Here is a 12,739-nt window from a genome sequence, read left to right on the forward strand (position 1 = left end):
GATTGAAGCTCCAACAATGATACAACAGTTTACAAGTTTAAGGTTAATACGCATTTACATATGACATGCTTTCTGGTAACAGTCCATTCCCATTACTCTTAGGATGAAGATCTAACTTCTTACCATGGCCTACAAGGCCCAAGAGTTTAGCAATGCACATTCTCTCTTGCTGTCCCTCCTTAAATAGTTATTCCCTCTACTGTTAGAGAAGTTCTGCCTTCCAAACTGCCTTCAGATCATAGCAGTTTTCAGGGAACCTTCCCTGAACTTCCAGATTCCATCACAGCCTCCCATTATGGGCTCCCATAACACCAAATGCCTACCCTTCATGGTCCTAATAATAGCTGCATTTGACATTTACAAACCATGATTGTTCAGTTGTCTGCCTTTATTTGAGTTTTTGATATTTATTCACTATGGATTTTTGCACTAACTTTTATTTCTTAAAATACTGCATTAAAATATTAATTGTAGCCATTCGCAATGACATGGATAGAGCTAGAATGTATTACACTAAGTGACGTAAATCAATCAGAGAAAGAAAAATATCATATGATTTCACTCATATGTGGAATTTAAGAAACAAAACAGATAGATGAACATATGGGAAGGGGGTGGGGAAGGGAAGAAAGGGAAACAAACCACAAGAGACTCTTGATGACAGAGAACACACTAGGTTGATAGAGGGAGGTGGGGGGGGGATGGGCTAGATGGGTGATGAGCACTACAGAGGGCACTTGTCCTGGTGAGCACTGGGTGTTATATGTAAGTGATGAATCACTGAATTCTCCTGAAACCAATATTGCAGTGTATGTTAATTAAAATTTAATTTAAAAAAAAGAAAAAGAAAAATTCAAAAATATAATTAAAAAATTAAAAAATATAATATCATTAATTCTAGTTACCAAATTTTTTGGCATTCCTTAAATTTTTCTGTGGGGAAACCTGTGAGTTATTTGCCTCACCCTAGTTTCCCGCCCTGCTACTTCAGCCTGCAAACTCCAGAAGGCCAGGGATCCATACCCTAGGGCCTAGAACAGTGGCCTATCTGGGGAAAAAAATACCTTAAATATGTGTTGAGTGGATTAAAGCATACTTACAGTTTTCACAGTATTTATAGTATTTCACATTCTAAAAATACCTTAAATATGTGTTGAGTGAATTAAAGCATATTTATAGTTTTCACATTCTAAGCTTTTTAAGGAAAATATTTGTTTGTAACACAGAAATAAGTAATCAAAATAGAATTTTTAAAAACTAGCCAGGATGTTATTTGTAGAAGAATTACTATGACTAAAATTCCAGCATCCAAAAAATTACTTGTTTCCATGCACCATTCTCTTTGTACCAATTTCAAAAGGCAGCCCACTTTTGTTTCATGGTTTAATTGGTTCCCTAGCTCATTTTGGAGAACTGCCCTTGAGCGAGCTAGGTTCATATGACAACAGATGAGTGCCTTCTTTTTGGTTTACTTCTTCAGGAAAGCTGAAACAAAATAGAAGCAAAAATAATTTATGTAGAAGGTGGAGTGTGAAATGTAAATTTAGATTTTCTAAATATGTCGCCTCCAGTTTCCAGACAAAGTCACACTAACACAAACCAAGTGAACAGACAGAATCAGTGGTGAGGAAGGGATTATAAATTAACCTAGTTGATTGTATGTACTGTCTCAACTGTTAAGGGACTGATAACAAAAGGGTGTGGTCTGGTGAATTTGATAAAAGAAAGGATCTTCAGCTTAGGTATGTGTGCATATCTCTCTTTCTATATATATGTATAACTATCATCATCTTTTACATATAAATTATATTTGAAATAAAAATATAAGTGATATATAATGTGTATATAACTTATATGTATATATTCAAATAAAACATGTTTATCTCTTAATATATTATCTATATATATAAATTATAGATACATGATTATATGTCACTTATTTATATTTTTATGTATGTATATAAATATGATGATACACAGAAAGACAGAGAGATACCTCTGGTGATGAGGGGGACTTTCAAAGACCAATGACATTGCCATATAAAGGCTTGGAAAGAATGGTCTATTAGAATTCTTGAAGTTATTTCTATTGAAACCTAAAAAATTAACATTTTTATCACCAAAAAAAGGGTTGGTGAAAACCAGCTCTGAAAACTTGTCTATAAAGTTTATATAGACCATAGTATGGCGCCACAGAGAACAGGAGAGAAGCAGTTTCTCACAATTTTTGCCTTCAGAAACTCACCTACAAATAATATATAACAAGGTAAGGAGCTAAGGAAGCTTTATGTAACTTCAATCTCAAACGGATGAGGATCTGGTATGACTACCAGGGGAGATGAGGGAATAATACCTAGAAAAACAGTTCACATATTTCCCCCATTGGAGATGATCTTTTACTTTCTGACCTCACAACTGATATTCATTCAAAACAAATTTAAAAAAAAATAGCGTGGAGAACTGTTCCCAGATATATATGTGAATTGCAGACAAGCTTCAAGTAAAATTTAAGAGGTTTTTAAACATTGATTTGGGTTTTTGTTTTAATGGTCTGTGTGCTTACACGAACTATTAAACTTCACTAGACCATAGCCAATGGCAAGCGTTGATTGACCGCGGCTTTCAAAGTGAGTTGTGTTACCTTTAAGGATATAAACAGTCACATTAATGCCCGAAAAAGAAAAAAAAGCAGTAATTCTGAGGCTGGAGATAGGTGGGGTGGGGAGTAGAGGCTGGGGGAGGGTAAAAGAGTGCAGAGCAAGGTGTGGTGTGCGTTTGGGTAAACTTTTTCTAGTAGGTAAAAACTGCTTCCACCACTGGATTTTCATTTCATTGAAAAATAACTGTATAAATATGATTATACCTAAGTTGATATGTTCAACAGACACTGAGTGCCTCTACTACAGGCTAAAACTAGGCGACTGGAATTCAAACAGGTTTGCCCACGTGGTGAGGGACCAGGCACTGAGGTGTCCCGGGGCGGGGGGGCAGGTGTAGGCGGCCAACCCTGACCTGGGCGGTGCAAAGCCACACGATCTGCCACTCCACTGCTACCTGATGTCCTTACCGAAGCAGGTTTGGTAGAGCCTTTTCTAGGAAACTCCAGCCTAAGCAATGCAGAGTTGAAATGTAGGTGTAGCCTAATTTGAATGTGTCCATCAAAAAGAGGGCGGGTATAGTAGGCGGAGCGTAAAGCAGGGAAGATTTCAGCTGCTGTTGGGGGGCGCCAGTAACAGTTTCTTCTTGGTCTTTCTTTTGGAAGGAAATATCAGAGTGCATGGGTAAGTCTTGTTTCGTGGATCTCTGCCTTTTTTTTTCAGATATGGGGGAAGGTGTGTGGTATTGAGTTCACCACTTAGAATGTATTTTTAACGTGGGTCCTGTTCAAAAGGTTTTGAAAAACCATGGACAGGAAGGGTTTCATCATCCTAGAACCAGTGGGGACGGACCTTGGCTAGGAGGTTTAACTGCCTTGGGCCACCGGCCTCAAACTTCTAACACAGACAAAGGAGGGAAACAAATACACTTTCATGAAAATAGATGCCTGGTTGAAATTTCCTTGAAGTTGCATTTTTTAAATTTTGTTTGAAAAATTCATATATTTCACTGCAACAAATGGCTAGATATATATTAAAATATTTATATTAAAATGTTCATATTATTAAATCAAGAGAGTATAGCTGTTTTCCATTTCTTCCCTCCTCTGATTATCTCTGAAAGTGACACTACCATCTACCAGTTACTCCAGCAAAAAACCGAACACCGCTTGGTCATTATTGTTTTCCCTGTTTGCCTTACTCCCTTTACCCAATCCTCAAGGAAGTTTAGAACGTTCTATCTCTGTTTTCCCTCTCCCGCCATTTCATCTTCACTACCAATACCAGCACTCTTTCTGGACTGCTAAATAGCCTAATGGATTTTTCTGCTTTCACCCCTGCCTCCCTAAGTCTACTCTCCACATACCTGTTTAACCTCAGCCAGAGCATGCTATTTCCTGGTTGGAAAGAAACCCTGTAATGGTTCCCATGGGTTTGTGAAAGAAATGTAAATGGCTCCCCTGGCTCACAAGATTCTGCAAGGTCCCCCACCTTATCTCAGACCACTCCGGTCTGTGCCAGCCATAGTCTGTAATAAACATGTCTTCCTTTGTCCTCCAGCATGCAAATCCCTTTGTACTCCCTGCTATAACCTGGAAAGAGCACTCTCCTCCCACCTCTTTCCACTGGCTGATACTTTTTTTTCAGGTCTCAGCCTAAGCCTAATGCCCCACCCCCCCACCTTGGATGCTGTTGGAGACATTCTTCCTTAAGATGGCTTCCCCCATTTCCTTTCCTTCTCATACTCTAATCGCTTATACTTCATAGCATTTTACTCAACCTGAAACCATTTTGTTTACTTACATTTTTATTTTACACAATAAAAGCTCCATGAAAACCAGGAACTTTGGATCTTTTTTTACTGTTCTAGGGTGAACACCTAGAACAATGTTTGGTACTAAATATTTGTCAAATGATTGAATAAGTAAATGATGCACTCTTGGAAGCACCTTTATGCCAGTTTGAGAAATATAAAATTATATTATTGTCATACCATTAAGTATTTAATATCCAGATTCTGTCTTACCACCATGTTTACCGAGTACATTTTCCAAGTAGTTATTTCCACCAACAGAGAATGTACTTGTTATATAAACTGGATTTCCCATAATAAATTAGTAAGTTAGTATTTCACTTTTTACATCACTCACAAGCTTGAATTTTGTGTAAGAAATGGGAGGATCTGTCAAATAAAATCTAGCTTAGAAAAGTAAGGGCTACATTTGGCTTTGATAAGTTCATAAAGAAAATACTTCTCTTTCAATCCCGATCTCCTAATTAGATGTCTTTTTCTAGGTAACATTTGGCATCATTGATAATCAACTTTTTGGAACCTCTACATTAAGTGTTTTGAAAGTCACAAATAATTTTGTAGTAAATTAATTTTATAGATTTGCTAAACCAGTATCACCAGTATGATTATTAATGCATATATATGAATTCATTTCATTAGACAAATGTTCTAAGCCCTGGGACATAGGAATAAAGCAGAAGAGGACCTTGCCCTCATAGACCTTACAGTCTAATAGGTAAGACAGATCTTAAAGTAATCGGTACCAGAGACTGATTAGTGTAAAAGAGGAAGTTTTGGGAACCTAACTGAGCCTAAGAATGAAGGGAAACTTGCTTGAGGAAGTGATGTTTAAGCAGAGGTCAGAAATATGGATGAGAAATGAGCTTGTGTGAGTGTGTGTGTGCACTAATAAGGGAAGGAGGAGTGAGGGTGGGCAGGATTAAGAAGGAACAGCATACTGCTTTATTGGAGGGAGAGTTTATTATGGCTGAAAATAAAATAGGGGAGCTGAAATTAGCAAGACATAAACTGGGAGAGAAAAGCTGGAATCAAATCAAATTCCACGTATTTTAAATGGCCTCAATGGGGGAGGGGAGTTTTGTATTATCCTACTCAAACTTTAGACTGATTGCTAGTGATTTTGTCCAAAGAGGTTATATTCATTAATACAAAAAATAAAAAATCAAGAATAATTTTTAGCTAAGAGAACAAGATTTTGTTAGGCAAATTTTCCTGAATACAGTCTCCTGGTTTATTTCACCTTTTTAAAAGAAGCAATAAATAATAATACTTGTACCATTTAACATTTTATCTATCTATCTATCTATCTATATACATATGTATATAGATAGATAGATAGATATACACACATATATATATAGCTTGAAAATATTTTTAAATACCTGTGCTTTTCAATTGCTAAGGAAATAATGTTTTAAGCTTCTTAAACATTTGTATATATATATTACATAGAAATATATATAAAAATGCTTAAGAAGAAATTCAAATCTCTTCCCTTAGCAATTTATATATATAAAACATTTATGTATTGTACATAAATAATTTATTTATAATTTATATTTAATTTTTTTAATGTTTATTTATTTTGAGAGAGGGGAGAAAGATGGAATCCAAAGCAGGCTCCAGGCTCTGAGCTGCCAGCACAGGGCCCAATACGGGGCTCGAACTCACTAGCCCTGAGATCATGACCTAAGCTGAAGTAGAATGCTTTACCTACTGAGCCACCCAGTGACCCTATAATTTATATTTTAAGTCTGTAATTTACATAAAACATTATGCACTGTATATTTATATATATATAAATGTTCAAGGAGGCATTTCAAAAATCTTCCCATAGCAATTGAAAAACATGTTTTGTTTTGATGCTGTGTATTTGACAAAAGTAAATAGCATGATTCTTTTGAGGTGGTATTTTTAAATGTAGCTATTTAAAAATATTTTCAAGCTGTTAGTTTTCTGTCCATTACCTTCACATTTACTCCTTTATAAAAAGCATTTTAATTTTTGTCCTACAGCAGGACATCAGGACAATAATATTAAGAGATCTTCTATAAGGCACACAATTGTAACATTAAGTAAAAGGCTCTTAGAATATATCATATTCATGCTCTAACTTTTATAATATTGCTTTTAGATTTTTGAATTTTTTTTAATTCATTTATTTTGAGAGAGACAGAGAGAGTGAGAAGGGTGGGGAGGGGCAGAGAGAGACAGAATCCCAAGCAGGCTGTCAGCATGGAGCCCATGTGGGCCCCGAACTCATGAACCATGAGATCATGACCTGAGCCAAAATCAAGAGATTTTTCTGAACTTATTGAGCCACCCAGGCACCCCACTTTTAGATTTTTAAGAAAAAGACAGAAAACTATTCAAGGCTAAACTCCGCTTGCCTTTATTTTGGCTTATACTTGTAAAAGATGGCAACGCATGGATTTCATGTGTCTTCTTTCTGAATCTCCATCTTGTGAAGAAGAAACAGAAACTACACATGAGCCAAATCCAGCCTCTGCTTGTTTTGTTGGAATGCATGCTCGTCCTTTATGTATCATCCATGGCTGCTTCCATATGACAAAATGCAGAGTTGAACAGTTATGACATAGACCATAGGGCCCACGACGCTTAAATCTAGCTCTTTATTAAAATAAAAAAAAAAAAAAATGCCACCCTTGGTCTAGAATAGTATCTGGAACATCACAGGATCCACCATATATTTAATGAATACAAAGGTAAATAACACTAGCTCACATAAACATTCAGCATTTGCTCTGTGCTAAGCACTTTACATGCATTATTTAATTTGAATTTCCCAACAGTGTTATATAAGAAAATAGGCACATCTTACTCCCTCAGTTGCTTCAAGTTTTTAGTCAACTGCTTCTACCTCAGGCAAGCCTGCCTGAGCTCCCTATTTAAAACTGAGAACTCCTACTTTTTACTAGCTCCCTTGCTTATTCTGTAGCACTTCACCTTTTAATGTGTGACATATAATACTTATTTTGTATATTCACGAGACTGTATACTCGTGAGGCACAGATTTTTTGTATGTCTACTTACCAATAGATCTCAACCTATGAGCAGCCTAGAGTAGGACTAGCACATAGTGAGTACCCAGTAAACATTAGGTGGTCAGTTGGAGAGGGCAGATAATTTGTGGGGACCCCCACATAAGATCTAGTTATAATCCACATCCTGTGTCACAGCTCATTCTCTTACTTTCTTGGGTTTGTCAGAGAAGAAGCAAATGCAGCCATTTCGCTATTAAAAAGTGAGTTTGAGGCCATTTTTAAAGCTCTGACAGTGGTTCTAAAGTTGGAATATAGTTTATCTAAAGGTTACTATCTCAAAGCAGGTGTTTGCTGAAGGCAGTTTACTCAGATCACTATCACCTGGAAGTGGTTGATATATCCTGGTACAAACCTTCAAGGAAGAAGCAACACGACAATATGGACCAGCAACTGAAGAAAAAGGTAAAGACTTGTGGCTGGAAAGGCTTGGGTAGAAGAGCCTTCAGTGGGGATAAACCAAAGCCATCCAAGCCACGGCCAGCCCAACAAGAACCTTTTGACATGCCATGGGCCTTAGAAGATGAAGGTGTATTCTTTGAAAGTAGCCACCTAGTTGTTGGAGAAGATTCCTTCTCTGATTGTTACATAGAATGCATAATAAGAGGTGAGTTTTCTGAACCCATCCTGGAAGAAGACTCACTGAAGTCCCTTAACTACCAGGAAGAAGAATCAGAACAAGAGCTTTCTCAACAGGTTCTTACTGCAAGCTCGCTTCTGGGGAAATCCTTGAAATGTGTGCAAAAAGGGGCAAAACAAGAACTTTCTCAGCAGACTGGAGAGAATTCACAGCTTGAGTATTCAGAGTATGAGACAGGCAAGAAGCTTTCTCCTGGAGGAATACCCAGCACTGATGTATCAGATCCTAAACAGTTTGCAGAATTTGCTAGAAAGAAGCCCACAAAAAATAAGGAATATGATGCTCCAGAAAGAATTGTTTGTCCTCACAGTGGATGCACAAAAAAGTTAAAGAATAGAGCTTCCCTGAGAAGGCATCTCCTCGTTCATGCTCCCCGAGATCATGTATGTGCAGAATGTGGGAAAGCATTCAATGAGAGTGCAAAACTAAAAAGACATTTTCTGGTTCATACTGGAGAGAGGCCATTTCGGTGTACTTTTGAAGGGTGCGGAAAACGTTTTTCCCTGGACTATAATTTGCGTACCCACGTACGTATCCATACTGGGGAGAAACGTTTTGTGTGTCCCTTTGAAAGCTGTCATAAGAGGTTTGTCCAGTCAAATAACCTGAAAGTTCATATGTTAACTCATGCAAAGACCAACAAAAATCCGTGAAAGAGAAGATAGAAAATAATCCTTAAACAAGATGAGCATATTAACAAAATAGTGATTTGGGGACATATGTACCTTATTACTATCTCCCAAAAGGAACTTTTTCAAGCAATTACAACCCTACATGGTATATATTTTTTTAATGTTACTACAATGCTCCTAAAACTTATGGTATCATTTTAGAACATTTTAGAGCATTTGCTAAATGCTCAATTTCCAACAGTGTATTTCTAATGGGAAGACCAGTAATTAATTTACTTCAAAAGCATAATCCTTAATACATTATGAATTGGATTGCTAGATTTTCATAGGCTATAAGTACGAAATTAACTTTTTAAAGTGTGTAGTTGCGAATTGTTTAGCTTTTGCCTTTTAGGAATAAACTTCATGCTACGTGTGATAATCATAGAGAATGAAAATTTTGCTGTAGATTGTCAATAAGTAAATGAGTAGTTAAACATTTTTAAAAGATAAATATTTTTTCATCCTTTTTTATCATTGTATGAAACTATACTGAAATCATGTAGTTAGATTTGAATAGTTATTTGGTAGTATCAATTCATTTGAGTCCATTTTAGGTATTTTAAAAGGAAATAAAACTCCAGAGATGCTAAATCTGGATTAAAAAAAAATCAGAGAAGTGTGCCTTGAAAAGAGATACCAGGGGCGCCTGAGTGGCTCAGCTGGTTAAGCGTTTGACTTCGGCTCAGGTTACAATCTCAGGGCTCCTGAGTTTGAGCCCCATGTCAGGCTCTGTGCTGACAGCTCAGAGCCTGGAGCCTGCTTGAGATTCTATGTCTCTCTCCTTTTCTGCCCCTCCCCTGCTCATGCTCTGTCTCTGTCTCAAAAATAAATAAACATCAAAAAATTAAAAAAAGAAAAGCAATACCATTTATTTGTCTTAGAAATTAAACATTGCAAAGGTTAATATTTAAGTATTGGTGAGGGGTGAGGAGAAAGCTACCCTTCTACATGGTTGGTTAAGATATAAATTGTCACAGCTATTTTGGAGGGTTTTTTTGCAAGTGTGCTTTATAAGTTTTCTAGGGCTGCTATAACAGTACTACCAAATGAGTGACTTAAATAGCAGAAATCACAGTTCTGGAGGCTAGAAATCCAAAATCAAGGTGTTGAAAGGATTAGTTCCTTCTCAGTATATGAAGGAAGGATCTGTACCTGGCTTCGCTTCTTGGCTTTTATAGATGGCTGTCTTCACGTTTATGTGGTTGTTTTCCTTTACATCCATATCTCTTCCCTCTGCATGTCCATGTCCAGATTTCCTCTTACAAAGATACCACTCATTGGACTAGAACCCATCCTAATATGCTCATTTTAACTTGACTACCTCCATGAGGACCCCATCTCTAAAAAAGGCCATATTCTGGGACACTGGGGTTAGGATTTTGAACAAATTTTTGGCAGCACACAGTGCAAACCGTAATGTGCATTCCCTCAGATTCTGGAATTGTATTCTACAGAAATATCTGCACTAATGTGCAAAGATATTTGTTCAAGGATGTTGAGCAAAGTATATTGATTATAATTTCTATCTTAGATGTCCATTAAAAGGGAACAGGTTGCATAAATCATGATACCTCTATTCAGCAGAACGTGTGCAGATATCCTTAAAGGAACTCTGACTGTAAAAGAAAGGAAATAGGGCCACAGCCAGAGGAAAGCCACAGAGTAGGAGGAGGTTTGTTGTTTTTAATAGATGGGACAGAATCTGGGGTAATTCATATGCTATGGAAGAAAATTCAGAGAAACTGGTTAAATATTCTGGATAAAGGGAGACATTGTGTTGTCCAGAGGCAGCTGGTGAAAATAAAACTATAGTTTCAACATAAGGATTAACTGAATCCCTAACGGGAATAATATGATGGGCAGAACAAAATGCAGGTATCAAACTTGGAATGTATCTCCCTTCCCTACATTAATAATTATAAGTACTCAGATATAGTTAGGATACTACATTTGAGGTTAAGATTTAAGACCCCATTGTTGGTAATGGTAGGTAATATGTACCATAAATTTAACAGCTTTTCAGGGGAACAAAAGAAAAGGAAAGTAGATCAATTTTAAGATTAGTTTTGATTTGAAAAATGCCAGAATGTAAAATCACATGATACCAAAACAATTAAACAAAAAATGAATGACTTCTATTTTGGCCTCAGAAGGAGCAAGTAGTTACTACGTAATATTTTTTTTTTTAATTTTTTTTCAACGTTTATTTATTTTTAGGACAGAGAGAGACAGAGCATGAACGGGGGAGGGGCAGAGAGAGAGGGAGACACAGAATCTGAAACAGGCTCCAGGCTCCGAGCCATCAGCCCAGAGCCTGACACGGGGCTCGAACTCCCGGACCGCGAGATCGTGACCTGGCTGAAGTCGGACGCTTAACCGACTGCGCCACCCAGGCGCCCCAGTTACTACCTAATATTGTGGAAACTTTTTACTTATAATGTATCTGGTATGGCATTTATACCATCATTTCTATAGGAATGTGGGTCCTGAGTTTCTAAGTCAAAAGGAACACTGGATACATAATCCATTTATAAATTTGGAATTTCCTCTAAATCAAACACCTGAGTATAGAATTTAGGATGGGAATTTAGTACTTGATTTGACGAAGATGATGGAGCATTTTGTCTTGTTTTTGCTTTAACATTAATGTGTTTGATTTGTTCCTCTATGGATTTCTACCTCAGAGCTGAATTAGGATGTAGTATCTCCAAAGGGGAAGTAAAAGGCAGGATTAAATAGAGAGCAGTCAAGACTAGATAAAAAAAAAAAAAAAAAAAAAAAAAAAGTCAATGGCAGGGTTTAGGGAGCAAGCTCTTAAGACCTGGGACTCAAAGCATCAAGAGGGATCAAGATTGACTTTCCCTTTGTAGAGGCTGGTCTCCTTCTGTAGATTACTCTTTCTGGAGGTAAAGCATCCAAAGCTCAGTATTTACAACATAAAGCTTAAATGTACAAGAAATACCAATTTGAGGATTGGTTTATGTATCTGGATTTCAAGGCTTAACTTCTGACTTGGGAATAGGATGCTCCTTGACTAGCCTCCTAGCTGTTCATTGTGTTTTCCAAAGAAGATCCCTAAAACTGCTAAGAATGTAAGAGGAAGAAGGCAAGTGGATGAAAAAGGAACAGAAAAGGAAATTAGCTAATGAGGATATGTTATCTAAAATCTTAATAATGTTAATGTTTTGGAAAAGATATGTACAGATACTTTTCTATATTAATATTCTAAGAAGAATGAACATAAGATGTGTGAACACATATCCAGAGAAAACTGAAAAAGGAAATCAATCCATCTAGATTTTCAGATGTCTCCAGGCACTAACATGGTATTTGGATTCATGGCTCATATCCTGTGTGTGTGTGTGTGTGTGTGTGTGTGTGTGTGTGTGCACGCACATGTGTATGTGGCCAAACATTAATAGTCAGAAGGTAACACCAGAGAAATGGCTTTCCACAAAAAAATCAAAATCCTAAGGCACTTTTCTTGGTATCTCTAACACATAGGTCATAGTTGGCACTTAATAAATTATGGAATGAGTAAATGTGTAAAAATACAGCTTGATATGCTTTTTTAAAAAGTTATTATACAGTTCTCAAAATCATACATAATTCAAAAACAGGTAATCACTTGTTTTTACATAAAAACTCCTGGTTACTATGAAATAAAGGTGAACAACTTCACTAGATTAGTATTTGCTCATTGAAAGAAACATAATATTTATTAGCCATGCATATATCAACTCTTACTCCCAAAAGGTAATCACCACTGTTAAAAAAGAGCTTTCAAAATGGCTATATTTGATCATTTTTAGTAATAGTGATAATTATCTTAAATCTCATCTTATTTTCCTGTCTTTGTCTAAAAGAGACAGGAGACTGAGGGTCTGTTCATCTCCTAACATCTTAGATAATGAAGCACTAACCTACATTGAGAATTCTATCTACCAATACTT

The 12,739-nt window shown here is 36.6% G+C and overlaps 1 protein-coding gene across 2 annotated transcripts; it reads left to right on the plus strand.

Annotated features, from left to right (window-relative positions):
- Window positions 1–3,085: 3,085 nt before the first annotated feature.
- On the plus strand, window positions 3,086–9,426 carry ZFP42 (ZFP42 zinc finger protein). 2 transcript variants are annotated; one of them, XM_040490021.1, is made up of 3 exons: window positions 3,086–3,281; window positions 5,050–5,125; window positions 7,757–9,426. In XM_040490021.1, the coding sequence occupies exon 3, from the start codon at window positions 7,854–7,856 to the stop codon at window positions 8,763–8,765; it is 912 nt and encodes a 303-aa protein (XP_040345955.1). In that variant the 5' UTR covers window positions 3,086–3,281; window positions 5,050–5,125; window positions 7,757–7,853; the 3' UTR covers window positions 8,766–9,426. The 2 variants fall into 2 exon arrangements, with proteins under 2 accessions (XP_040345955.1, XP_040345953.1); XM_040490019.1 differs by having other exon boundaries at window positions 3,087–3,281; window positions 7,760–9,426.
- Window positions 9,427–12,739: the final 3,313 nt, after the last annotated feature.

Source organism: Herpailurus yagouaroundi, unplaced genomic scaffold (assembly GCF_014898765.1).
Source record: "Herpailurus yagouaroundi ecotype Mexico unplaced genomic scaffold, PumYag 181, whole genome shotgun sequence".
In the NCBI taxonomy this organism is placed as follows: domain Eukaryota; kingdom Metazoa; phylum Chordata; class Mammalia; order Carnivora; family Felidae; genus Herpailurus; species Herpailurus yagouaroundi.